The sequence below is a fragment of the Plectropomus leopardus genome, chromosome 4, assembly GCF_008729295.1.
Source record: "Plectropomus leopardus isolate mb chromosome 4, YSFRI_Pleo_2.0, whole genome shotgun sequence".
In the NCBI taxonomy this organism is placed as follows: Eukaryota; Metazoa; Chordata; class Actinopteri; order Perciformes; family Serranidae; genus Plectropomus; species Plectropomus leopardus.
In genome coordinates this window covers 16,974,923-17,001,649 of record NC_056466.1, presented here as the reverse complement: position 1 = coordinate 17,001,649, position 26,727 = coordinate 16,974,923, and the positions used below count along the sequence as shown (strand labels likewise).

Sequence of the window (26,727 nt, the reverse complement as noted above, 5' to 3'; positions counted from 1 at the left end):
GCAAGTGCTACGTAATTGTGCTTTGGCAAACCTGACATGACTTGTGTCATAACACCTTTTTAACTGCAACAAACAACATCACTGTTTTAAATATTAGAGCCACAATCTCTCTTTTTCACCACGTTAACTTGTTTCGAAAGCAGCGGTTCCCATTCGGTACCACAGATTAGGACACCTCCCAAGAAGTCACATAAGGGGTCACAAAAAATAGTCAACAGTTTCTTTTTCAAACATTCTTCCCTACAAGCAACTCCAACTGGGCAATACTAGCAACTAAAGCTGGGCAATATATCAAAATGATATCAATATCAGGGTATGAGACAAGATATTGTCTTAGATTTTGATATCATAACACTGTAAGTGTTGTCTTTTCCTGGTTTTAAATGCTGTATTACATTAAACTGATGTAATTTTCTAAACTTAACAGACTGTAGCTGTTCTTTTATTTGCCTTTAGCCACCTAGTTATTATATCCACATTACTGAGGATTATTTATCCAAAATCTCTGTGTAAATATTTTTGAAATCACCAGCATTGTTGAAATATTGATATTGAGGTATATAACTCCACCATGGTCATCTTATTCCCCTGACTGTCTTCTGTTAATAATAATTGAGTGCAATCTGAAATGTACGTTCCAGCAGTAGGGTAGCTGCGATGTATCTTGCTTTCTCCAAAGAGAGTTCAAAGTGTTCAGGTCAGCTTCACTGTCCAGAGAGCAGACACTGAACGTCATGATTTGTGAACCCTTGTCATCAGTCCCGCTAAATACTTGCTTTTTCTTTAAACCACAAAATGCTTGAACAAATTCAAGTGCAACATTCTGGCTGTAAATTAAAGAGACCATTAATCAGGTAGTTGTCAACTATTAAATTAACTGCCAGCTGATCAGATAATTAATTAATAAGTTTGAGTAATAAAAAAAAGTTATTTTTTTCCAATTCCAGCTTCTTAAATATGAATAGTTTCCAGTTTCTTTACTCTTCTATGACACCTAACTGAAAATACTTGGGCTGTGGATAAAACAAGACATTTGAGGATGTCATCTTGGGCTCTGGGAAACACTGAGCAACGTTTTTTACCATTTTCTTATGTTTTATAAACCAAACAACAAATGGTTCAATAGAGGAAATAACTGACAGATAAATCAAACATGAAAATTATTCTTAGTTGTAGCTGAAAAACATCTAAAATCCACAATTAACAGTGTCAGGGTGGTAGATGTAGTTCTGCAAATGTTCGCTCCAGCCTTTCTGTGTTTGTGTGTGTGCGGCTGAGATTGTTTTGACTTTAAATGAGGCCATTAATGTAAAAAGTAGAGGTGGTTTTCAAGTTGTATAAGGCGCTGTCCACACCTTTCAGTAATCTCTGAGAGCAGGTCAGCGTAGAGGATTGTGCGAGCCTATATTTACACATTGCAGTAAGAGGGTTGTAGGTTCTGTTGCTAACAAGCAGCAGCGTTTGATGGTTTGCTGTTGACAGTTTTAGCCTTACAGTGGCCTGTATGAGCGTGTGTGTGTTTGTTCTGTTGTGGATCTGATGTTTGCGTCACCCTGCTTCACTGAAGTAAAACACAGATGGATCCAACTGGGGCTCCTTTTAAGACATTTTTTTTGTGGAAAAAGTAAAGAAACACACATACAATGTTCAAAATGACAATGATACTGCAAAGTAAAAAAAAAAAAAGTTAGCTAATCACAAAAAAAAAAGAAAGAAAACATGAAAATATCACAAAATGCACGCATGTGTTGATGCGTGATCAGTTTGTCACTGACTTTTTCCATCAGACACGTCAGTTCAAGTTGGGCAGTGGTCTGCTCATGCTTTCAGGTCTAACTCTGGCTGTCGTTTACCCCCCCCCCCCCTCCCTTTCGTTTGCAGTAGCTACCTCTCATACTGGGTCACTGAACTAAGCTGTCTAAGCTTAGCTGTCCTCGGCAGCTAATGCTAGCTAAGTACCTGAGCAACAACAGGTGGCATCGACGTGACTCAGATGTGCTCGCATGCTGCATCTGCAGAGTTAAAAGAGGTAGAGGTCTTCACCCTGCATGACAGTCTGAGGGCTCCCGCAGGTAAAGCAGTTTTATAGACACTTCGGAGAAAAGTAAAGCAGTCACCTCGCAGTAGGACAGGAGGATGACGTTGAGAGGATTATCCACATGGTCTCAAGAGATATCTAAAATCTCAGCTCCTTTTACTAGCTACAAAGAAATTTTTACTTTTAAAGTGCAGACTGAAGGAAGACCTCACATGATCTAGAGGCAGATAAGATGCTGCGCAGCCATTCATTCAACAAAAGGAAACATAAAAAATCTCATTAAACACTCAAAACACATTGTTATATATACTGTGTATACTAAGCAAAATGTTTGTTCTCACTATTTTCTGACATTTTATATTTTTTTTATTTTTATAAAATGTGGACAGGGAGAAAGGATGACATGACGGAGGATAAACCCAACAGCATACAAGACACACACAGTAACTGTACTTTAATTCAGCTATTTTACAGAAACATTTTAAAAGTGAGAAAAAAAGAAAGTTACAAACAAATCTAGTGACTACATTTCAGTTACATGTGCTTTCTCACCTCACCTGAGGGTTAGCATGTGTGCAAGCAGAAGGCAGCACAGATATGCAGTGTTTCACTGTGTGTGTGTATGTGTGTGACAGCTGTGTCAGCATTCACATGCTAAACTGGCCCCCATCTGCTTGCCGTTGTTCAGTGGGACTTAGTTAACCAAGGTACCAACCTGAGAGGACTAGCTATATGACAATAAAACTTTCTAAAAAGAAAACAGCAGTCAAGACATTTTCTTCTATCACGTGTGCCCACATCTAACCCTTGTTGTTAACAAACGCTGGTAAATATTTCCTTCACTATATGCAGGTTCAAGCGAGTAGTGGTTCAGTGTTCATAAATATATACAGCTTTGGAGAAGCAAGGGGTGGATCTGACACACAGACTGTGGCCACACCTTGCAGACAACCTGTCAGTCAAAGTGGACCATGCTTAATTATGAATAACTGTAAATTCACCCCTGTACAGTTCTAATGAATGTTGAAATTAGCAATAGAGACTGAAACTGTTTTTTAGGCAAGTTGTACACTGTAACATAGTCTTTGTGGATTGGCTCGCTTCTAGAGCCAGCCTCAAGTGGCCATTAGAGGAACTGCAGTTTTTGGCATTTCAGCGTTGGCTTCATCTTTCAGCACTAGGAGTAAAATATTTGACTATAACATTTCAAAATGATAAATATTGTTTTGTTTTATTTATTGTTAATTATTGACACATACTAATGTTGTAGCTGATGAAGTTGGAACTAATTTAATGTACTTTATATACTATGTTGCTGAAATAAATATAGTTGTCATGGTCTTGGGGTACAGATAAGCAACAGATCAGGCAACTTGACAAATTCAAAGATTTATTTTCCAAAATGCTTACAGTCCCAAAATCAGGTAGGTGAGGGCAGGCACACATGAAATAGTGAAGACACACTGACAAAGAAGCAGGCAGACATGAGACACTAATAGCAGGACACTAATTGGGGAAGTGAGAACAGGTGAGTAGACTGCAGGACGAGTGGGGGACAGGTGAAACTAATCAGGGCGAAGCAGACAATCATAACTGGCAAGAAAACACAAGGGCAGGAAGTAAAATGATCTGATATGAGAGTTGGTGTTAGTAACAAAATAAAACATGACTGAAGAATAGAAAGGGAAAACATGACCTTAAGTGGAGATAAAAGCAGATCATTTCTTTAGTGGAGTAAAAAGTACAATATTTCCCTGTGAAATGTAGTGGAGTAGAAGTATAAAGAAACTTGAAAATTGAAAGTGCAAGCACCTCAAAACTGTACTGAGGTATAGTACTTAAAGTATAAGTATAAAAATACTTATTTACATTCCACCTCCGGTTTGTGTGGCACACACATCAAATATTTTTTATATTTTTACTGTACATGTCAAATGCATATATTATAAATGGAGCGTGCATGTATGAGCGTGTGTTTGTGTGCATGCATACAAGTGTTCTTGTTAGTGTGTGAAGGAATCAGTGTATACCTGCTGAGTAACAGTCGGGGTGAGTCACTATCCAGGTAGGCTTAGTGTTGGCTGACCTATATAAACACAGACAGCTGGACTGAACTGCTGCTGCCCTCACTGGCAAACTGCACAGTTCAAACAGCTTCTGCAATAATACACAGCTGTTTGATTTATGAGGAAATACATTCACAATACTGTCCTCCGGAATTAAAATATGAGTCCCCATAGTCTGTGTTTTCTGTTCGTGAACAGAAAAATTGATTTTTCACTCCAGCGACGCTTCACAAATGTTAAGCAAGAGGTGTATTTGATTGTCTGTAATACTGGCAGATGTGTCACCACCAAGCCATATACTGCCTATAAAACACGGCTGTACAAGTTATTATAATTCAATATCTGCAGAATGAAAGACTTATGTGATTACATGCTGACCTGTCTGTTCTATTTTTTTCAGATCTGATTGTTAAAGTCATTCAACAAAACATGGGGGGAATCAAAATAGAAGAATGGAGAAAGGTACGTTTGATTTAGTGATTACTGATAAGAACTTAATGTCTTTATTGCATTGTTATGATACTTAGCTGATAAATGTGGTTGTTGATTTAATACCTGTGAGAGATTATTTTCCTCCAAGTTTGAAAAAAATGCACCTTGTTAGTGTGGGGATTAAAATTGTAATGACATTTTATTGCCTTAGAGTTTGTGTCAATTAAAAGAAATAATATCTTACGTTTCTTAAATACTTCAGACACATAACAGTAAGAATTACAATTATCCTAGCCTAGATACTGTGATGTCTGTAAGACTTTTGGGATTCCCCCTGTATGATTTGAGTTTGTTTGCAGGAATTTTACATGTTTTTCATTTTTTTCTACCTTGAATCTTGATGTTTCTTTCACATCACACTTTAAACACTTAGGAATCCTGCTACTTCCTAATCTCTTGACTGTCACACTGACCTTGTTTTTTTTATCTTTCTTTTCCTACATCTTCCTGTGTGCACATGCTCTTGTGTCTCTGCATGCATCTGTGTGCACTTGCTATGGGGTTGCAGCCAGAAAATGTGGTCCTGTTATTGCAGGTAAACTTCTTATAACAGTGTTTCTCATAGTGCACTTTTAAAAATGACTGTGTTAGGGGGAATGATTATCATATGAACCCTCTCCTCCTGCAGTGGATTTACTACGAGGCTGGATTCCTCATATGTGCGACCATCGGTATCCTGTTCGTGGTCCTCACCCCCATCATTGGCATGTGTTTCTGTGTGTGTCGATGCTGTGAGAACTGCGGAGGGGAGATGCATCAGAGACAGAGAAAGAACGTCGACTGTCAGAGAGGTTTCTACACTGCCTCGCTCATCGCCACCTCCATCTTCATGATGTAAGTCGTCATTTGCTTTTCAGTTTTTATCATCATTATCTTCTTGTTTGTAATTAATACGAGGAAGTTTTTTATTGTTATTGAGAAAGTAATGTTTTATTAGTATGCTTCTGGTCTCTCCTGGATTACTGCATTCCAATGACTTGCTGGGAAGTTGATTTTGGTTCACTGTGCTGGATACTGAAAAAATTATTTAAATGTATAAATCAATGTCTATATTTTCAGATGCACAACAGAAACTGAAGCATGTCTTGTTAAACTTCCAGTTGTAGATCCCAAAGCAAACCAGTATACAAATATTTTCTGAATTTATTTTTAACTCTAACATGCTAAAATTTACCCAAGGCTAGAGGTCAATATTAAGACAATAAGCTACAACATTTCTGTTATAATTCCAGTGATGCACCTTTCTCTTCATTATTTCCTGCCATCTCTGTACTATCCATTACAATGAGCTTAATAAAACAGAATAGACATTTCTTAGAAAATACCCGATCAAAACTAAGGATAATTTAATTGTGAAATTATTGTTATTATTTGTAGGAGCAAAAGTATGTAAAACTCAAGGGACAGCAAACCTAACAACCTGTACAAAGCTTTCTGTTGCAGAGTGCTCCACTGATTTAGCACTGAACTCCTTTGACATTGTCTCATGGTGGTAATTAAAAAAAACCCCAAGAAGATCAAAATTGATGCAACAGAACCAGAAATATCTTCTTTTTTAATTCCACTCTTTTTTGTCAGAAGCTGGTGCCTACATTACCCAGAATGCAAATCAACTGCTGATAGTTCAGTAGGAGATTCAGCAGTGTTATGCTTATAGAGGGTTATGTACCCTTGAGTCACTTGCCTCAGGTAGAGATGAGGAGCAAGCCACAGAAGTGTTGTAATGTCACCTCTTTCTATCTCCACACCCTCAGTTTTTTAAATTATTCTGAAACCTGCAGTCTTTAGCCCCAGCTGACCCCAAAATACATCACTTGAGACAGTTAATCATTCTCAGAGCTCCCTCTGGAGCCACAAAAGGCTTTATATAACATTTGTAGTAGTACTCTTCAAGACCTGTAAACAGAAGTAGAAGCGTAAAATGTGTGGAGTTTCTGTTTAACATCATCCGCTCACACAGACTGCGGTTTACCTGCTGTGTAGAATGAGGCAGGCGCACAGTCGAAGAAACTTGATCCAAACTGTGCAGGACAGTTAGTTGTTACTGATATCACTTGGCTGACTGTGAGAGGCCTCTCTGTCTGAATGAGTGCTTTCACATCACAAACATGCATGCTCACACACACACAAACACACACATGCACATATGTGCACATAAAGCACTTTGTGGCCATTTGGAGATGTGGTGATATGATCTGATCGGGGTTTATTATTATGATTCTTTTATAATCTCTCACACAGAAGATTCTTTCTTTTTCTACTTCTGTAGCCATTCAGTCAAATCTTTACCTTAGTCTCAGCAGGGTGAGAGAGATCAGTTATCTGAATTAAATATCTTAAAAAAAGCATAAAATAATTTTCAAGTTCAAGAGCCAGAATGTCACTGCAGTAATTAACAAAAACTCTGCTGAAAGTTTGCATGTCATCCACTCAGCACCCTGCCAGACGTCATCATCAGTTCATTTTTCTCAGAAAAGTGAATTGCCACACCATTATCCATCATGCTTTCTCGCTCTATTGTAGTAAGTTTGTTACAATATGTAACAAAACTAAATAAATAATTTCTCAGACAAACTTAAGATAAAGCTAGACTGAAGTTGCTTTAAGTCCATTATCAATAATTTCCTTGCTAAATCTTTACCATTGTCATCAGGTAGATGCCTTACAAAAGAATCTTGCAGGGAAGCAGGATGTAGATTTTCCAAAGAGGCTCAAATATTGAGTACATTTATTGTCTACACATCATTTTGATATTTAAAAAAATCTTACTTAACTTGCAACAATCAGAACTAAGTTCTTGCACATGACAAAGTCTTAACCGACACAAGTGAGTGATCAGACACTCGTGACTGTAAAGTAAGGTCATTGCACTTAACAAAAACAGAATAAAAAAACTAGGTGTAAAAACATTTTAGCTTAGTGAAATAATAATAACAAATAGACTTTAGCTGTGGCAAACTTAGAAAACTTACTAAAATAAATGATAAATCCAGGAAATGTCTTTTGGTTTTAGTCTTTGTCAGTTTGGTCAAATTTGTCAACACAACAAACAGAAGGAGACATTTTTGCACCTGTTAATTGAGACTGGGAAGTCTACATGACTGTGAGACAGCTGCCTTTGCAAAGTGTTGTGTTTGTATAGTGACACTTATTCAGAACTTCTCCGTAAAAAGCTGAACCCCTCATAGTATGATAAAAACTAAAACTAATAAAACCTAAACTAAATCTAAACATTTTTAAATAATGCAAACTGAACTGAAATGAGGAAACCTACTCTGGAGACTAACTGACACTAAACTGAATTGGAAACAAAAATTAGTGCTGTGAAGTAACGGAAGCATTATATGCGCAAAAAAAGATATTTAGCTGTTAAATGTGATTTAGCAGGTTGGTCTCAGTCTCAGTTAGTGACCCATGCAGCAGAAATACATCTAAAATGTAGCCATGCTGCCCTCTGCTGGTGAATGCTGATTAATGTCTGTCTCTACGTGTGTGTTTGTGTGTGTGTTTCAGTCTGGGAGTACTCATGGCGTATGCTGCAAACCACAATGTCAGCGCCCAAATTAAAAGCACTCGACGGTTCATCAACACCAATATGAGAGACCTGAAGACATTTGCCAACAACACACCTGCGGTATGCACATACACGCATGCATTCCCATATATAACAAACACACATACACCACAATTAATGTTTAAATGTGAAATGTGTTTTTTCTGTTACAGCAAATAGAATACCTGACAGCCCAGTACACCACAGCAAAGAACAAAGTCCTGTCAGACCTCGACAGTGAGTTGAACTCAGACTGTTTACATACAGTGTTTGTCTCATGTCTCTCAGGTTGTTTGCCCGTGGTTCCCTGTATTTAGTAATATATAACTGTAGTGTTGTCATAAAACCCTCTGATCTGTCTGTGCATCCTAACAGACATTGGACCTTTGCTGGGTGGGAGGATCCAAAGTCAGCTGGAGAAAGAGGTGGTTCCCTCACTGGACACTGCGCTCCGTATGGCAGGAGGTAACACACATGCTCTGTATTAGCTTTTAATACAACCTTATGTTCAGCTCAAACAGGTGAAATGTGGTATCACAGTGCAGTACTGATGCTACTGAACTGAAGCATTATTTTCTCTCTGTGTCACTTCATCTGATTGGTGATATTTATTTTGAACTCAAGTATAAACATCCTCAGCCATGAACATTTGTGTTTCATAAGAGGCTCAGAAACCTTTTAGACAAAAATGTATTGTTCCTTTTAAATACAAAATGATACTCTTTTATTGTAAAATATCAAGTTGTGACACCATTTGTAACATGCAGTATATCCAATCATTATTTTTTGTGATTATTTACCACACAATTGTTGCTTTTTCTGACAACATATATTCAAGGGCTTTTTCCCGTTTGCATTCCCACTGCCAATAGCAACGCTGAAGTAATAATAATAATAATAAACTTTATTTATACAGCACTTTTCATACAAGGAATGCAGCTCAAAGTGCTTCACAATAAAAAATGCAAAACAAAAAAAATGAGGCTGTGAAAAACAAGACTTAAAAGTCAAAGTGAAAATAAAAACAGTAACTAATAAAAACAGTAAAAATAAGAGAATTGGTGTAAAATAATATTTACAAGAATTTCATTAATTAAAAGCCAGACTAAATGAATAGGTTTTCAGCTGAGTACAGCCTCTACTTTTCCTTTGTACAGAGCTAACTGGTCTTTAAAAAATACTGTTGCTGTTGCTGCGTTATCTGTGTACGACCTTCAAGTTAGAAGTTACTCATGGTTCCCTTTGTGCTGAGAGAATACCTACTATCAAACAGGATCTTAAAAAGTCCCTTAAAAACAGCCTTCTGAGGTGCCCAGTAGTTCACCTGGTAGAGTGGGAGCCTCATGTACAGCACCGCAGCGTCCGCAGGTTTGACTCCAGCCTGTAGCCCTTTGCTGCATGCCGCCCCGTCACTCTCTTTTTTATGCTTAAGCCGTCCTATACCCAATAAAGGCAAAAGAATAATACTTTAATACTACTTATACTTTAATAAGACTAAAATCATCTGGTCTGAAAAAAACCCTATTCCATGATTTCTTTTTACAGTGTTTTTGTGGTTTTATTATTACTGAATCCAGGTGTGTCTTGAAAGGCAGATATCGTCACCACATTTTAACTTTCCTTTTTCCTCTTTGATCTTCTCACATTTCTGTCTAACAAAAGCAAAAGTTGAGAATGCCATCAAAGGTAATCAGAGCTGATCTGCTCATCTGAACCTCTATTGCAACCTGTAAAAGTCCTTCTGTTGTGGTTTTCTTGTGGATTGTTGGTCTGTGGTTGGTCTTATTGTTTGGTAGTTCTGTGTTGGTTGTGTGAACTGTGAATATCTGTTAGTTTAAATCTTATGAAGCTCACCAGTTTGACAATACAAAATAACACACTGTTGTGGATTATTTGAATTAAAGTGTGTCTTTTCTGAGAAAATGGCGAACATTTGATTAAATTTCATTCTTCCTCTCTCCTGTAGCCATGCGGGAGACCAAAGAGGCCCTAGAGAACGTCAGCTCCTCCTTAGAGGTTCTTCAGGAGGGGACAGGGAAACTTCAGGCCAGTCTGTCGTCGGAGCGTGCCTCTCTGTCTAACACTTTGTCAGACCCCGCCTGCACTAATGGAGCCGTGTCTCCCACCTGTAACACCATCCGCTCCACGCTGTCCCAGCTGGGAATCAATGCTGACTACTCTAAGGTGCAGACACATAAGATGGAAATGAGAACCTGAAATTTAATGCAAACTAATATTTTAACTGTTATTTTTTCCATCTTCTATCTCTGTCTGTCAGCTCCCAGAAGTCAGTCATGCCTTGGCCAATGTCAATACTGTCCTGAAAACAGACCTCAGCAACATTGTACAAAAGGTTTGTCTGTGTCTCTATCCGCCTCCTCCAGTTCATGTTGTCACTTTCTGTTTCACCTGTCATATTCTTTCAAAACATGCCCTAGTTAAAAGTAATATTTTTCTTAATCATATTTCTTCTCTTACTTTCCACCTCCAGGGTTACTCGTCCTTTAATGACACACCAAAACTGGTTAAAGAACAAACTAAAAACATTGTCACAGGTACACAAGAGTGTGTCTATGTTGTTTGTAAATAGCTGTACAATTATAGCTGTTTTCCCCCCCTCTTTACAAATAATATGAGATTAAATCTGACAGTAGTCTTTAAATTTTATGTTTTTTTCTGTTCTCTCCTTCACCTGCGTACTTGTGAATGATGAAACCACAGCTCTTCCTCGTAAGTCCTTCTTTGTCCCTTTACACTTTCTGCTAGACCCTCCCTTTCTCAATATCGTCACCTCTGAGTTGACAGGCTAATATGAATAGAGAAAAAAATGAATGAAATTTCTGATTTATTGTCTTTTTCTCTGTGCAGGAGTAAAAGGCATGCTGGATAAGATTGGCACAGAGATCAACGCCTTCTCCAAGATGTTCCCTGTAGAAGCTTCACTGGCAAATTTCACCATTTTCCTCACAGATGGACAAAAAAACATTGAGTCCTATTACCCACAGATTGACCAAATGGATTTCTACAGGTTTGTGCATGTGTTTTTGTCTGTGTACATGTATTATTAAGGTTATGGGAACAAAAATCACTCATATTGTAGAGACAAACATCCAATCTTGCTGTCAAGACTTTGGCCTTAATGTTAACTGTTTATTTTAGGGTTAAAATTTGTTAGTACTGAAGTACATAGTGAGTATTTGGCGGCTAAAGAGCCAGATATTTCCCTCGACTTAGATTAAGTTAAGTTTGTGGAGCTCAAAAACAGAGCTAAAAGAGCGTGAATATGGGACTAACATTTGCCAGGTGGCCAAAAATACACCTCCAGGGAAGGATAATGTTGCTCCATGCATGTTGAAATAAGCAATCAGTTGTAAATAAGTGCTAAACATAAACTTAAAAGGTGAGATATGTCAATGTTGTCTTCACAACTTATATCTGCTGCCTCCAAGTGGCAAAAAAATCAATTATTGCAGGTCAGAATTATAACATAGTTATGGTTTGTTAGTATGGCAATAAAGTGTCTTCACCAATGACAACACTAAGTGTGTGTTTGTGCTGCAGGTGGATCGGCTGTGTGGCGGTCCTCTGTATGGTCGTCCTGGTCCTGGCTTTTAACTGCCTCGGACTGCTGTGTGGCACCTGCGGCTACGACAAACAAGCTACACCGACAACCCGAGGATGCCTATCAAATACCGGCGGCAACCTGCTAATGGCGTATGTTACCATGACAACACTCCAACACTCAACCTGAAACTGCCTGAAATTACTCATTCACTCATTCATTACTCCACACGTAATAGATCCTATATACTTCCACTTAAATAAAGTAGTGGACAATAAATATAGTGCACTGTTGTTAACAGGGTATCAGACCTTTCGACCAATTTCGAAATGTGATACAAGCTTAATGATGTTGGCTGCAACCTATTTAAGCATGCCAGTCCCAGGGTCCTGCTATTGTATCACACTGCTACATCAATCTAGTGCACCTGAATGAAACAAAGCGGTAATCAATGCTATTAGACAAACCTGTGTTCATCCTACTTTGACAAGTCAAAAATTTCTACTGTGAAAAAGGTTTATTACCACAGCACACATAAATGTAGACAGTGAATGAAGAAAATATATGACAGTTGGTGACAAGGATAGAGTATTAGTAAAGTAAAATATGCCTTTAGATGAAAAAGACAGTCAAACTGGTAACTCACTGAGACAGTAATATTAAATTGTTTAGTAAAACTGTATTGAAACTATTGAAAGTTGTTGCTCAGCTAGTTTCAAATAACAAAAGTAGATGCTGAACTTGTCATGAGGTGTTGAGAATGTGGACCCAGATCCAGGAGAGTGCAGGCAACAGGAGTTTAGTTTGGTAATTCTTTATTGAGAGTTGGAGCAGGGAAACAGCAAACTTAAGATCACACAACCAAATCAAAAAATCAACAAAGACTGAACTGAAAACCAAGACTTGAATACAAACTTCTCTGACGAGGGGATGAAGTGCTTGTGGAGAAGCTCAGGTGAGGGCAATAAGGTGATTAGGCAGTTGAGCAGGCAGGGAGCTACTTGGCTAATAGAAATCAAGAGCAGTGAAGGACTAACGAGGCTGATGCAGGGCAGGTGTGTGTATGGACAAATTAAAGAAAGGCAGCACAGGAACACAGGAGGGGAAGAATGAGCAAAGACCAGCTGTGGTCAAAAAGTCCAAATATTCTCCTTTCCCAACCACTTTTCCTGAACCTCGATAGAAAATTTCATAAGGTTAAGGAAAGATGTGAAAGAGAATTCATAAGGACTTAGGAAAAGACAACCAATTTGTTTAGAGAAACTGACTGCACTTACTCAGCTCTGTAATTACGCAACGGCATATGTTATTGACGAGTGTCTCCTTTGGTGAAACTACAATGTTCAGATGATGGATTACCAAAAACTTATCCTCAGTGTATTAGCTTTTATGCAACTTACTGACATGGATCTTGAAAAGTGCACTTTATATTATTATTATTATTATTATTATTATTATTATTGTTATTGTTATTATTGTTGTTATTGTTATTATTGTTGTTGTTATTTCTTCGCCCTGTGCGTTCTTACCTTGTTGTTTCATGCACATTTTATAGGCTTAACAAGGACAACCTTGACACCTTTCCTTAATATTAGGAGAGAACTCAAAGCATGGTATCCACTAGATACTTCCAGGTTATTTCACTCAGTTAGGGACCCTCCTAAACAAAAGGACTATTCGACGACAGCCAAAGACTCACTTACGTTGGCAACTTAAATAGTCTATTACAGATACTCAGTCCTGTCTCTCCAGTAAGTCTGAAGGCACCAGCACACAGGCCTCGTTTTATCTCTGTATAGACAAGTTAACTATATTATCTATAGACTGTATTTCATACAATAATAAATATCAGCTGAGATGCAGTGGAGTTATGTTACTGACATGTTAAAATCTAATGATATGATGTTCTTAATGGGAAAAATGTGGCCAAAGTTCAGTCTTATACACCTGTATGTCTCACAATCTACCATTTTTATCAGGTGTGCACCTGTTTAGTATTTTATTTCAACAGTAAAAATGTATTCTTAGTTGTTACTTTTTTAGCCTTCCAGTTACTGAAAAAAGAGCCAACCTGTTAAAATTAGAACTTGAATGCTGGTTAATTAGAAGCAGCCAGAGGGTGCAGGTGTTGACACTGTTGCCTCACAGTGAGATGGTTTTCTGTGGGTTCTCTGGCTTCCTCCCACAAAGACATGCAAGTTATTCTTGACCCTAAATTGCTCGTAGGTGTCGACCTCGGTGTGTCAGCCCTGTCATAGCCTGGTGTCCTATACAGGGTGTAACCCGCCTCTTGCACACTGTCAGCTGGGATACACCCCACCCCCACCGTGACCCTGTAAAGGATTAGCAGTTATAGAAAAATAGATGGAGGGATGTCAGTTAATTAGCATCAAACATCAACATCAAAACAAATTTAACTTATTTGTCTGTGATTATGTTTCCCACACTCTGACCCTTCCCTTTCAGTGGGGTAGGCTTCTCTTTTATCTTCGCCTGGGTGCTGATGGCCATCGTGACCACCTTATTTGTTGCGGGGGGCAACGTGGAGAAGATGGTGTGTGAACCGCTCGCTAACCGACAGCTATTCAAGGTGCTTAAAACAAACTTGCCCTTCCTGAATCGTTTTATTTCCACCCCTCTCTCTGCCTCTCTCTCTGTTTATCTTGGAGAGGGTCATATCGGAGCGGGATTACATAACGGACAACACTGTGGCCCTGTGCTGATGAATATGCATGTGTGTGTGTGTGTGTGTGTGTGTGTGTGCGTGCGTGCAGATCATAGACACACCATATCTGGTTCATCCCGCAAAGAAGAACTTTCTCCCTGGGATGCTGTTTCAGAACCCGAACATCGACTTGACTTTGGGGAGCATGTACAGGTAACAAGCCAACAGCTAATACTGCACATACTGTGCATAAAGCTCACTGTTTTTTATTTTGGCAGATTTTCCATCTGGACTTTATGTATTTGCACATCCAAACGGTGTCTGCCCTGAGAACACATTGTTGCAATTGACAGAATATGTGTCTGGAAATAGAAAGTGTAGGGAAAAATGTAACATGGAGAAACAGTGCTGATGAGCAGCACATTGACCCTTAAAGTATGATAAATGTACAAAATAAACATCAATGAATCCCCATATTTCTATGGATAAAAAAACGAAAGAAATGAGCTGTATAAATTACATTACAGTACATTTACACTGGAGGAGTGTCAGAGTGTGACCACGCTGTGTTTGTCTCGTAGGGACTGCTATGAGAACAACGGTCTGTACCACTCTCTGCAGCTGGAGACCATGTTCAACATCAACTCCTTCCTCAACAGAACTGTGGTGGGTGTCCGTTTACCGTGCAGGATATGCAATTTCTAATCTGTGTTACTGATGCACTGATGGAGCAAGACGAATGGTAATTGATCACGCCATATGTGTGTTTCATAACAGTACAACCAGGATCTGGCCAAAGTATTTCAGAGCGTGCAGGTCGACCTGCAGGACATCACGCTGCTGGAGAAGGCCGGCAGAGACAACCTCATTAACTTCGCCAACTCTGGAATCGGACAGATCGACTATGAAGCCTACCTGGCTGAGGTAATCTCTATGTATGTGTGTCTGTGTGTTTGTGTGTGTGTACAGTACCTTTTCTCCCAAGTGGAGACAAAAAGCAGGTCCCAACATGGTTAACTGTGTATTTACTAACAGTCAACTGTTGTTCTTTTTGTATCTGTCACTTTTTTTGTGTCAATCATAAACTAAACAGAAGTATAACTGTTGTTATATGAAATCTCTTAGTTGTTCAGTATTATAAAAAGAGAAATAATCTTTACTATGATTTTGCATTGAAAATCCAGACTGAAACTTAAGTCAAACTTATCAGAAATGAAATTAAAATCCAAAAGTTCTGCAAATTGAGGGTCTCCAAAGCTATGTTTTCCCTGCGTCACGAGAGAATGTCTTTGTTTTGTTGTTTTAGGCAAATAAGGGAGTCACTCTCGTGGATCTCCTGACCTTCTCTGCTGACCTGGAGGCTCAGGCTGACCAACTGGTGAGTCTCATCTTAATATTATCAGCAAATTACAGCAATGGCATGACGGTACTATAATAACGGTATATAATTCAATTTCCAAGATCATAAGGAAATGTGATACTGAGGTTTTTCACACGTATGTTGTACAAATTTCTTTGAATTACTGTGAGTAAGAGTTTTGAGGGTACTGCAGAGAGGTATGCAAGTTACACCTACAGTGCCACTGATAAAAAAAAAATCGAGTAACTTGACAAGATCGAGGTATGATGATTCACATTTAGCTTCCATTCAAGTTCAACTTACGTTACCGAAGTGCTGTAAACTGCTACAACCGTAAAATGAATCATCTCCATCAATGATACTCAACTTTTGGCTGATGGGCCGTATCTGGCCAGGCAGGTGGCCTTCCGACTTTTTACAAATTCACAATGAAAATAAAGTGATTCACACTGTTTTTTTTGTTCTTTTAATCAAATAAGGTGCTAGAGTGCATAAAAACCATCAAAATCTAGCTTGTTTTTAAAAGGCAAAACGCCAGAGGAGGATCCCCGTGACCCCCGATAGACTTCTGGGTTAAGCCCTGAATGTCCTTAAATCCTTGAAACGCTTCTGCATACACCTCACATGTACAGGGCTTTACTGGCTTTATTCTTTTTATCTGATAAATATCAGAAATGTTTGTTTATTAACTGGCTCCTGGCCTCCTGACATTTTGCAAAAGTGGCCTCTGAGCAAAGAAAGTTTTGAATTCCTGATCTACATCCTTCTGTCCCTTCAGATTGTTGACTGAGGTGAAATTATTTGGACCCAGCAGTTGACTTTAGATATTTTTGTGTTTTTTTTGACAAGTCTAATTAGTTATTTCATTTAATTAATATTGACATGTTCTGGGCTGGAGTAATGGGATAGAAAACATAAAATATTCTTAAACCAACAAGACCAAATGTACAGTTGGAAAGCCCCTCTGGAAAATGATTTTGCTTCATGCTCAGTGATCGGGCTTTTTGGTGTGAACAAGCTGCCCATTCACATGAAAACACACACACACACAGACACACACACAACTACACATTTATGGTACATGCAGTACATATCACAGGAACTGTGCCATTTAAAGGCACGTGGTACGTGCCACAGAAGGATTAGTGTGTGCATGTGCTCCTAAGGAAGGAAGGAAGAGAGGAAGGAATAAAAAATTGTAAAATAAATATTCATCATCTTATTATCCTAAAGATTTATCTGCATTAAACTGCTGTATCCTTTTCTCTGTGCGTGTGTTTGTTTTATTGTTTACAGCCACGTGGTGCTCTGGAGAACGCATTGAAAGGACACGCCAGCAGTATCAGACAAATTCACAGAGACCAGGTGGTTCCCATGGAGCAAGCAATGGTAATCTCATCACCAGTTATACACATCATATACCTCACAAGCAAATACGCACAGTTCTCCTCTATGTCCAATAACACCTTTCTTTTATCGACAGCAGCGTCTAAGAGCAAACAACATTATGTATTTATGATTTTAAGGCTTATTAACAGATGATATAGATAATTAAAGATAATATGCAACAAAGAAATTTAGCTTATTTCTCATTTTTGGCAAACTGTAGGAAAAATATGAAAATGTATATTAGAAAAATCACATCTAAAGTAATTAAACTATCAGGTGACAAATTAAAGTACAAAAAAATGAAGCATACATTCATGTGTCTTAGCCATTCCTCCTAACTTTACTTGTTTTCTCTTTTCTTCCTTTTTGTTGATTAAATGGTGACAGAAATATGTCAGAGCGCGGGTAAGCCGCTGTTGTTATAATGTATTATGACAGTGCTTTTCGTGCGTGTTTATGTCTTAGCAGTGTTGTGACAGCTGTGATGTGCTGTGATGGGCCACCAAGAGTCATTTAGACATGCAGTTATGCTTTGTTTTGTGACAGTTTGTGTTTTTGTCTTCACGAACAGAGTACGCTGAGCCAGAGTATCAAGCAACTGCAGAGGATGTCCAACGACCTGCCAGTGAGGAAGCATAATATGCTTTATTACTGTTGTGTTTTAGCACACAGAGATTGATTCAACACAGTCTGAAAATCAAACTGTCCAGAAAACCTATTATTAACTTCTGTAACAACAAACACTTTACTAAACAAAATCACTCGCTCTTTTTTAGGTCAAGGTTACGAATATCCTGAGTGCCATCGATGCAGCCGAGTACCTCATCACTCATAACGCCTCTCATGTGGTAAAACAGGTATACTGTTTGTTTTTTTCTTAATTACTCATTATTTTATCTTTCCCACACTAATCCTCAAACTCTGACAGACCACAGTCACACATTTCTTCACATTTTTTTCTGTTTGTGTCAAGGAAACGCATGGTTACACACAGACCTTGGTGGGATACTTCAAACAGTACACAGAATGGGTTAAAAACTCAGTGAGTATACTACCAGTTTTTGATGTCTCCTTTAAAAGACCCTAGCTCATGTCAATAGAAGGGAAGAGTGTTATTTTGAGGCGAACACAGTTTAGTTGGAACCTTTAAGAAAATAATGCAGAGTGATTTGGACTTGATGATAGTTAATAAAAAATAAAACTCTGGCTGCACTCTTTAGAGTAAACAGGATGTTTTAAAATGTCTCTGATTGTAACAGCATTATTTTAACAATCCCAGACGCCACTTTGATTTCATTTTGAAGTCTGTAATAAAAACACTGAGGAGAGATCATCTTTCCACTGCTACACCATCCTCATCAAGTCATGGTTTTATGTTTGACGTCATTCATACATACACTGTAATCTATACTTTGGGTTTTTTTTCCCCCACAGTTGACTGCAGAGGTGGCCCAGTGTAAACCCATCAGTAACATCGTGGACAGCATGGAGATAGTAGCCTGCAGTTTCATAGTCGATTCAGTGGTAAGGCACCAGAACACTGTGGTTATCTTTGTGTGTGTGTGTGTGTGCGTGCTTGCATGCATGTGTGTGTGGCAGGCTGCTGAGGTGCTCTGATTCATTTCACAGCTGTATGTACAGTACATGTTCCCCCTCATGAGTAGACACTAGAAACATAAACGGCTCTTTGATGGTTTGAGGGAGCTCTGGGTTTTTTGGGAGTGATGAAGTCCGTGGAGTCACTCGGCCACATGTACGGGAACAGTATGTTCTCAAGTCTGTGACACACACTCGCACACACACTGAGATGAGATAGGGTCTGTTCTAAGGCAGGATGGGGAGTTACGTACACACACTGTAGATTCTTCAGGGTTTTTACTCTGGCCCAGAGGAGTTGTAAAAATCTTATATTTACATATCAGCTATATATCGTGTGTGAGTTTGCGAGAGTTTAATGAGAGCTCAAACAAGCCAGAGACTGTGGTCAATATAAACAGAGATTTTTTATATGTCAGCGCTCCAGCAGGGCCTGCAGCTACTGTGCTGTATGTGCTGCACGTGTGTACGTGCACATGTGTTTTTATTTTTGTGTTCTGTCCTATTTGTGCCCTGGAATGTGTGCATTTCTTGTGCATCCATGTGCATATGCTTTTATGTGATTCATAGCAGGAAAAATCTGCAAAAATTGAAACATCCAAACGGTTAAAACCAAAATATATTCAAATAAAAAATCAATTGCAGAGAGACTGGTATTAAAACTTTGAAATCTGAGAAAATTGACTTGATTTTTTTCAAAAACATACGAGGGCGACAAGCAATTTAAAAAGAAATGGCCCAAAAAATAAGCAAGATATTAGTCAAAAGTTACAAAAACATTACCTGAAATAAGCAAAAACGACATTTAAAAAGTGATCCAAGTGTTAAAGGGTTAATTGAATATGCCGGGATGAATCAAAGGTTAACTGGAGACAAAAATGTGAAAACTAATTTGTAATGTTTTTTTCAGAACACATTCTGGTTTGGTCTGGGAGGCTGCTGTATCCTCCTGATCCCCAGTATCATCTTCTCCACCAAACTGGCCAAGTTTTACAGAAGGATGGACACAGAGGACGTCTTTGAAGAGTGAGTCCAAACACACACACACACACACACACACACACAAACATGATGTAGCCACAGACAGAAGTTTTGTTAGTTTGGCTCATAGTTTTTCTGAATCTTTTCTGTAAATCAAAATGAAATTAATTATTCCTTTTCTGTCCTTCTCTCCGTCATTTTTCCTTTTCACGGCTTTTGACTCTCGTCATTTTTCCTCCTCGTGTTATTTCCACTCTCTCTCTAGCTCCTCTTATCCGTGGCTTGTTGCACTTTGACGTTTGTCTGCAACTCATGCATCCTTTCATCCTCTCCCACGTGCCCTCTCCCTGTTTGGTATGGGACACTTCCACTTTGGATCTCTCCACATCTTTCTTTGTTCAGCAGAAATCACATTCATGGTCCTCCTCTCTTTGCATGGATCATCATTTCATCATTTTCTCCGTCCTATCTTTCGACTTTATGTCCGAGGATCACACTGTCCTTTTTGCCCGTTTCCTTTCTCACCTGTCCACCCTCACTCTTGTGTTGCAGTATGGGTAATACAGGTAATCATGGTGAGCAAGTGTGCGATATCCACGGAGATCTCGCTGCTGTCAGGTACGAGCAGTGACTCTGCTTGCTTGCATGCCGCGGTGTTAATTGGTGGAGGGATAATTTTGATAGTCTGCAGACTGTTCGGTACATTTCTCCACAGACGTTAAGTTTATAAAAATTCCCCATATATATACCTCTGTGTGTGTGTGTGTGTGTGTGTGTGTGTGTGCATGTGTCTGTACATGTAGCTCTCCCTATTACGACACTCTGACCCGGTTCCCTCGAGCGTCTGCTCCCCCGTGCTACTGCGACTGATGACCCAAAGGAACTCGTCGATGAGGTACTGACAGTCGGTTATAACTTTCCACAAACCCTCATCTAACAATTAAAACCATCTGAGAACCATCAGACACTCAACCATCTTCAGTCTGACTTCACCCGGGAGATTTTTCTCCTCTTTCCTTTACTTTTCTTTTTTCTTTTTTCTTCATCCTTCATCCTTTCATCCATCACTCCTCTAACCAACAACAAACACGGAGACTTAAAAAAAAAAAGGCTCTCATGATGTACTTGGTTTAGAGTGAAGACCCCCGATACGCCTGACACTGTCATGTGTCCCGCGTCCAAATTATGTTCAGATAAGACCGATTTTTGTGTCTGTCCTTGGGTGTCCTGCAGGGAGAACAAGCACTGTGTGGTAACAAAGACTTGACTTTTACGTGTGATATGCTGCTCTGTGTGTTGGAAATAAAAATCTGAAGTTGTGCAGGAAATTGAGCGTATACTAGTGACTGAGACCAACTTGTCCTGGCTGTCTCAGTAAGCGGCGTCTCAGTAAGCGCTGCCTTGCAGAACTCGCTCTCTGCCGATTGTTTTCTTTTGGTTTGTTGTTTTGCATATGAATTCGCTGTGGTTAAGGTAGCTGAACTTGATTCCAGACGAGTTGGCATCTCTGCTCCCAAACAACCACACTGCGTCTTCATGGATCTGCTCCCACATTAGTGAAGGGTGGCAGCCGTTATCATTGACAAAAAAACAATCTACAAAGGACATACGTGACTGGCTGGATTTGAGGAAGGAAGTTTTATATCTGATCACAGTAATAATGTTAACAAATAAAGCCAGTTTGGGCTTGAATGTTCATGATTAAAAATCCGGACTCCGTTATGTCCGAGACCGAGACAAGACCGAGTCAAAATGCATTTTATTCCGAGACGATGATTCCAATATAAATATTTATGAACATCTGGAATTTGTGTTTTTGTTTGCTCATTCTTATCAAAGAAAAAGCAGTGATTGTTTTTAAGACAGGATTTAAAAAAGGGTCTACTGTGTTTTTATTCTGACTTTACTGAATATAAGCTGATTTTTATTTTCTCTTTTTCCACAGCGGACAAGAGAGCTGGAACTGATATGTCCCTCGTGGTAAGTGCTCATCTGTCTACTCCTCTCTTCGGGGATGATAAAAAAAAGAAAACACAGTGAGGCAACTTATTTCTGATATGGCCTCACTGTCTTTGCCAGGATCACCAGACTTTCCAGCTCTTCCATTCAGATCTTGTAACACTTCCGAGGACCAAAAGGGAAGAACAACAACAATCAGGAACTGTGTGGTGAGAGCGTCCCACCCCTCAGACCCCCTTCAAGCCATTTGACAAGGACCTCAGATGTCAGCCAACTCTACTTTATCAAGTGTTCTCTCAGCAGTACCACAGCCGTCCCTCTAGTACGTCCAACTGTACATCATTGACTATCAGAGCAATGTCCCCGCATAGCTAGTTCTACCTGTAGAGAATACATTTGATTACTTATCAGTTATAACACGGTGACACAAGTGTACATTTTTTACGCTTTCAAAGCTTTTGAAAGTTTTATATATTTTTGTTAATGTTTGTTTTATAACATGTAAGTAGATTTTTGTAGAGGTAGCTCTTTTCGCTCTCGTCTTTAACAATATTTGTAATGTAGCTCGCATCATTTTGGCTCAACAGGTTGCATCGACCAGGGAATTAGTTTCAACAATTTGGGAAATATGCTTGTTTTATTTGTCACTGAGAGTTAGATGAGAAGATACCATGTTCATGGCTTTTTGTTAAATACCAGCCTGTTAGCTGAATTTTGCATAAAGATAGAAACAACAGGTATAATGTTTACCCTGTTCACCTTCTGAGTTTACTGTTTTAGTATAATGACATTTTCTCATTAGCACTCAGCAAAGTAAATGGTCATGAACCAAAGCATTGGACGAATTGACATTTCAACCTGATGAAGTCACTAGATGAAAGGTCAGGGGATCACCAAAGTTATTACACTTCATCCACTGGAGACCGTAATTATCTGTAGTCAGTGTGGTGGCAGTCCATCCAATAATTGTCCTAACGCTTCAGAAAAAAACAAGAATGCTTATGTGAAGTCAAGGAATTGCCAAAGTCAGTTATATTCATAGAAAATGTCCGCAAAACACTGTCCTGTCAATTAAAGGCAATAAAAGCCCCAAAAAATATCTTTAAAAAGAAAGAACAAAAATTTACATGCTGAGTTTGTTAACTTTAAATTCTCTTTTTTTAAAAACAGCTTAGATATGATGCTTTTTTTGTGAAATGTTAAAATTATTTCACCCCCCATATTTTTAAAAAAATATTTCCATTATTTAAGCAATTGTTTGTCATACATACATCTTTATCATGTTTTAGTAATAATCCATGCAATAGAGGGTTAATTATTGAGCTTCATAGGTGCTAGTACATGGATTTTGTTCCCTTTCATCAGGCTGTTTTCCCATTTCCAGTCGTTGTGCTAAGCTAACCGTCCGTTAGCCGTATCTTTTACGGTTAACAATATGAAAGTGTTTTGTTTCTTCTCAGCTAACTCTCAGCAGCAAAAAAAGATATTTCCCAAACTGCTGAACTATTGCTTTAAGCACTGAAGGAGAAAACTGGCAGTAAGGTTTGGCTCTAAGTTATTTTAATATTCAAATCTTTGAAACACGAAGTCCAACGTTTATCTTGGTCCATCGCTACAACAAGAGGCAAAGTGTTACTAGCTATTCAACACACACATTACACACAAATCTCTGACAAGGTTTTAAGACAGCTAACAAACAAAATATTGTGTCTTTGGCATTTCTCGCCAGACCATTAGTGACCACTAGTTGCTTGTGTAGTCTGAGGGGTTTTTTTTTCTTCGCCATCCAGTGGTTTAAGAATAAAATCTCCCAGAAGCCTCTGTGTTGTCAGAGGTTGCGGAACAAACACACACAAAACCTTGAAATACGGCTGCAGTTTGTGGTGAGGGTGCAAATCTGTGAATAAAAACTTCAGTCTTATAAGTGTCTGCTGGCAGCTTTATTTGTATGGCACATTTCATACAACAGGGCGATTCAAAGTGCTTTATGGAGCAAAATAAATATTAAACATAATAATGGATACAGATTAACAAGGTGCAAAGATTACAAAAAATATATAAAAAATTATTTAAAATCAAGTTTAAAATATGTTTTTAGTCATTACAGGGTGGAGTAGGCAGTGTAAAAAAGGAACGTACACATGAAAGTAAATGTATCTACTGTTATATCACCGACTGAGGAAACTGATCGTACTTTTTGTTCTTTTGAGAGTCATAAATCACCCAAAAATGATATATACTGTACATAAACCCTAACCCACAGCGAGCAATGAAAAAGAATATAGGATAGATATAGGTAAAGTAAATGTACAGAAGGTTTGGACATCCACGCCCCCTGAAAAAACCTGTCTGCCAAAACACACAGAACACCGGGGAATGCAGAAACATTCATATAACATATGCAGCGCTAAATACATACACACACACAGCAGCTGAGAGGGTTCAGGTCTATTTCGGCGGGGGGGGGGCTTGGCGGACGTTGAGGTGGCGTGACGCCGTTGCATCCTATCAGAACAGGACTACACTAATTTAATTTAGAGAAACATCTGGTTCAGACAACATACACACACACGTACTTCACGTGTTTGCTTTGCATTCCCAGTGTCTCTTACAGGGGAACTTTTTCTCTTCCTCACCAGATTGATGGCTATAAAAACAAAACTTCCTGAATGTACTGAGGGCATGTGTGCGTGTGTACACACATGTGCGACTCTGTACACAGCAGCGTGCTATACATACACTATGTTCTTCCGCTCTGTGTCCCAGCCAACAGGTACATATGGTGTACGTCTCCTCAAAGGCTGCGTCTGTGCTGTTCGATGCTATTCAGAGATTTCAGTGTATGAATTTTGTTTTATTCATTTATTTAGCCTTTATTTAAGCAGGTTTGCTCAATTTTACAAGACAGACCTGGCCAAGAATAGCAGCAACACAGAGTTTCAACAACTGGCATAACGGTTACATAAAACCACTCAACCAATCAGATAAAACTGTTGCACACAGACAGCCTGGATTCAATAGATTTCACCATACTTAGTCAAGGTCACCATGTCTGTAGGCCTCAGATAAATGTGCTGGTTTTTCCATGCATATAAGAGATCTTTTCCCTAGTGCAGTTCTGTCTTTGGGCACAACAAAAATGTAAAAAATCCTGCAAACAGAGATTGTATTTCCATATTTCACAGTCATAACATATAAGTAGATGGGAATTTTATCAATAATTGGCTTGTAAATTAAAACTTTTAAGTGACTGTACATTTAGCAGGCCAACTCACTGTTGAATATAAAACACACTGGAGAGAAAGAGATCAACAGTTTGGAAAGAATAAAGAGTTCTCAAAAGTAAAAGTATGATTGATAAACTTGATAAACCGAATAGATAGCTCAGGATCTACCAGTCAATTATTGTGCTCCATCTGTCAGTCATGGCCAAAGTTTGGAGTGTTGACCATAACAATGAGACGCCGGACAAAAATAAGCAATCAAAACACTTTCAGTCTCAAATGGAGACAGTTTAGATATATCAGATATAGAGGAAGTGAGAAATGAACTGTCCTCCTGGGAAGGGATCTCAGTGCATGCTGAGAAAACACAGAAAGGACTACATGTCCAATCTGGTCTGGAAATGAGTCTTGATCCTCCTTGATCCCAGTACATAGTGTTGGGATATGATTCTCGCTTGGGAGGTCTTGGGTTCAACTCCCTGACAAGCTATAAATGATAAAGGCAAAAAGGCAAAAAAGAAATCTCAAAAAGAAAACTTCACCAAAATGAGGAAATGACTCTTTTTATTGAACTCAAAACAAAAAGTTGCACGTCTCTATGGCAGCGAGCAGGCATGACCAAGTTCCATTAATGGTCAGCGCTCTGAATCTTAAAGATTAATTTGAAGTTAGACAGACCAGATCTGTATTTCCTTCAGCAAAAATTGCAGATAAAACAGCCTCTGTGACTTGTTGGTCTAGGGGTGTGAGTCTCACTGTTTAAGCCTACATCACTTTGACACGGCTGTGTAGTTTGATAAATGTGTTATATTTACAAGTTCGAGTCATGGCGGTACTCACGGAGACATTTTTCTTAGAACAAAGAGTAAAAGTGATGGACAGTAATGGACAATAAATCAATTAAAAAATAAGTCCATTGGACGCGATAGCGATACTTCCGATCCGGACAACGCTAGATTCTTCCCTAATGGCATAGTCGCATGGCAACAACAGCCCGGAAGCTGTTCTGCTGCTGCAGTGAAAAAACAATTTTTTTTGGGCTTTTATTGCTTTTAATGTACAGGATGTTTTAAGTGTGAAAGGGGGACAGCGAGAGGGTGCGACATGCAGCAAAGGGTCAAAGCCAAAATTGAACCTGCGACTGCTGCGGCGAGGATACAATCTCTGTATATGGGGCACCGCTCTATCCACTGAGCCACCAGGCGCCCAAACAACAAAATCTTAATCTTAAAATGAACATGATGAGGTTTTTATAATTACAGAGTTCACAGATCAACTTTAAACCCTCAGCAAATGACTTCAGGCTGCAATGTGGCTCTGCACCCTCAGTCCTCTCCTCCCCCTCTCCCCCTCATCAATAGTCAAAGAGCCTCTTATGTGAGATTATATAATGTCTCGCGACTCTTTTTCACAACATTTGGCTTCATGTGTACCCTCCTTCAGCCCGCTTTCTCTCCGTCCCCCCCTCAGCTCCCACAGACCTGTTGGCCTCTCCCCCCCTCCCCTCTTCTTCCTCCCTCCGTTTATATTCTCCCCCTCCTTTCATACATCTCATCCATCACTTTTTTAGCTATACCACACAGGCCTCATGTGATCGCTCTGTGTGTGTGTGTGTGTGTGTGTGTGTGTGTGTGTGTGTGTGTGTGTGCGAGAGACGGGGGGTCGGTCCTTGAGGAGGAGTCCCTCCGCTCACCTGAATAATACCTTCTTTGTGAGCGTCAGCCTTATAAAGTCTCACTCAGATGCGTCCTGCCCTTGCACACCTCAAGCTTCTGTGCGGATACACACATACACATCATCCCTTACTTTCATCCATCCATCACTAACACACTCAACGCCGCC

The 26,727-nt window shown here is 39.1% G+C and overlaps 1 protein-coding gene across 5 annotated transcripts in view; it reads left to right on the top strand.

Moving 5' to 3' along the window:
• prom1b (prominin 1 b) overlaps positions 1-21,930 on the top strand; it is a 28,568-nt gene extending 6,638 nt beyond the window's left edge. The window contains exons 2-28 of one of the 5 annotated variants that reach the window (XM_042485782.1): positions 4,505-4,566; positions 5,105-5,131; positions 5,225-5,430; positions 8,110-8,230; positions 8,323-8,386; positions 8,525-8,614; positions 10,116-10,333; positions 10,428-10,502; positions 10,641-10,704; positions 10,871-10,879; positions 11,018-11,177; positions 11,711-11,863; positions 14,178-14,301; positions 14,486-14,589; positions 14,958-15,042; positions 15,154-15,300; positions 15,683-15,754; positions 17,033-17,125; positions 17,697-17,750; positions 17,902-17,982; positions 18,099-18,167; positions 18,560-18,649; positions 19,632-19,747; positions 20,255-20,320; positions 20,506-20,597; positions 21,648-21,682; positions 21,782-21,930. In XM_042485782.1, coding sequence (XP_042341716.1) covers positions 4,505-4,566; positions 5,105-5,131; positions 5,225-5,430; positions 8,110-8,230; positions 8,323-8,386; positions 8,525-8,614; positions 10,116-10,333; positions 10,428-10,502; positions 10,641-10,704; positions 10,871-10,879; positions 11,018-11,177; positions 11,711-11,863; positions 14,178-14,301; positions 14,486-14,589; positions 14,958-15,042; positions 15,154-15,300; positions 15,683-15,754; positions 17,033-17,125; positions 17,697-17,750; positions 17,902-17,982; positions 18,099-18,167; positions 18,560-18,649; positions 19,632-19,747; positions 20,255-20,320; positions 20,506-20,572 — 2,417 coding nt within the window. In that variant the 3' untranslated portion in view covers positions 20,573-20,597; positions 21,648-21,682; positions 21,782-21,930. Of the gene's footprint in view, positions 1-4,504; positions 4,567-5,104; positions 5,132-5,224; positions 5,431-8,109; positions 8,231-8,322; positions 8,387-8,524; positions 8,615-10,115; positions 10,334-10,427; positions 10,503-10,640; positions 10,705-10,870; positions 10,880-11,017; positions 11,178-11,710; positions 11,864-14,177; positions 14,302-14,485; positions 14,590-14,957; positions 15,043-15,153; positions 15,301-15,682; positions 15,755-17,032; positions 17,126-17,696; positions 17,751-17,901; positions 17,983-18,098; positions 18,168-18,559; positions 18,650-19,631; positions 19,748-19,967; positions 20,201-20,254; positions 20,321-20,505; positions 20,598-21,647; positions 21,683-21,781 lie in introns of those variants that run through there. The other 4 variants (XM_042485783.1, XM_042485787.1, XM_042485785.1 and 1 more) reach the window with 4 other exon arrangements.
• The last annotated feature ends 4,797 nt before the right edge of the window (positions 21,931-26,727 follow it).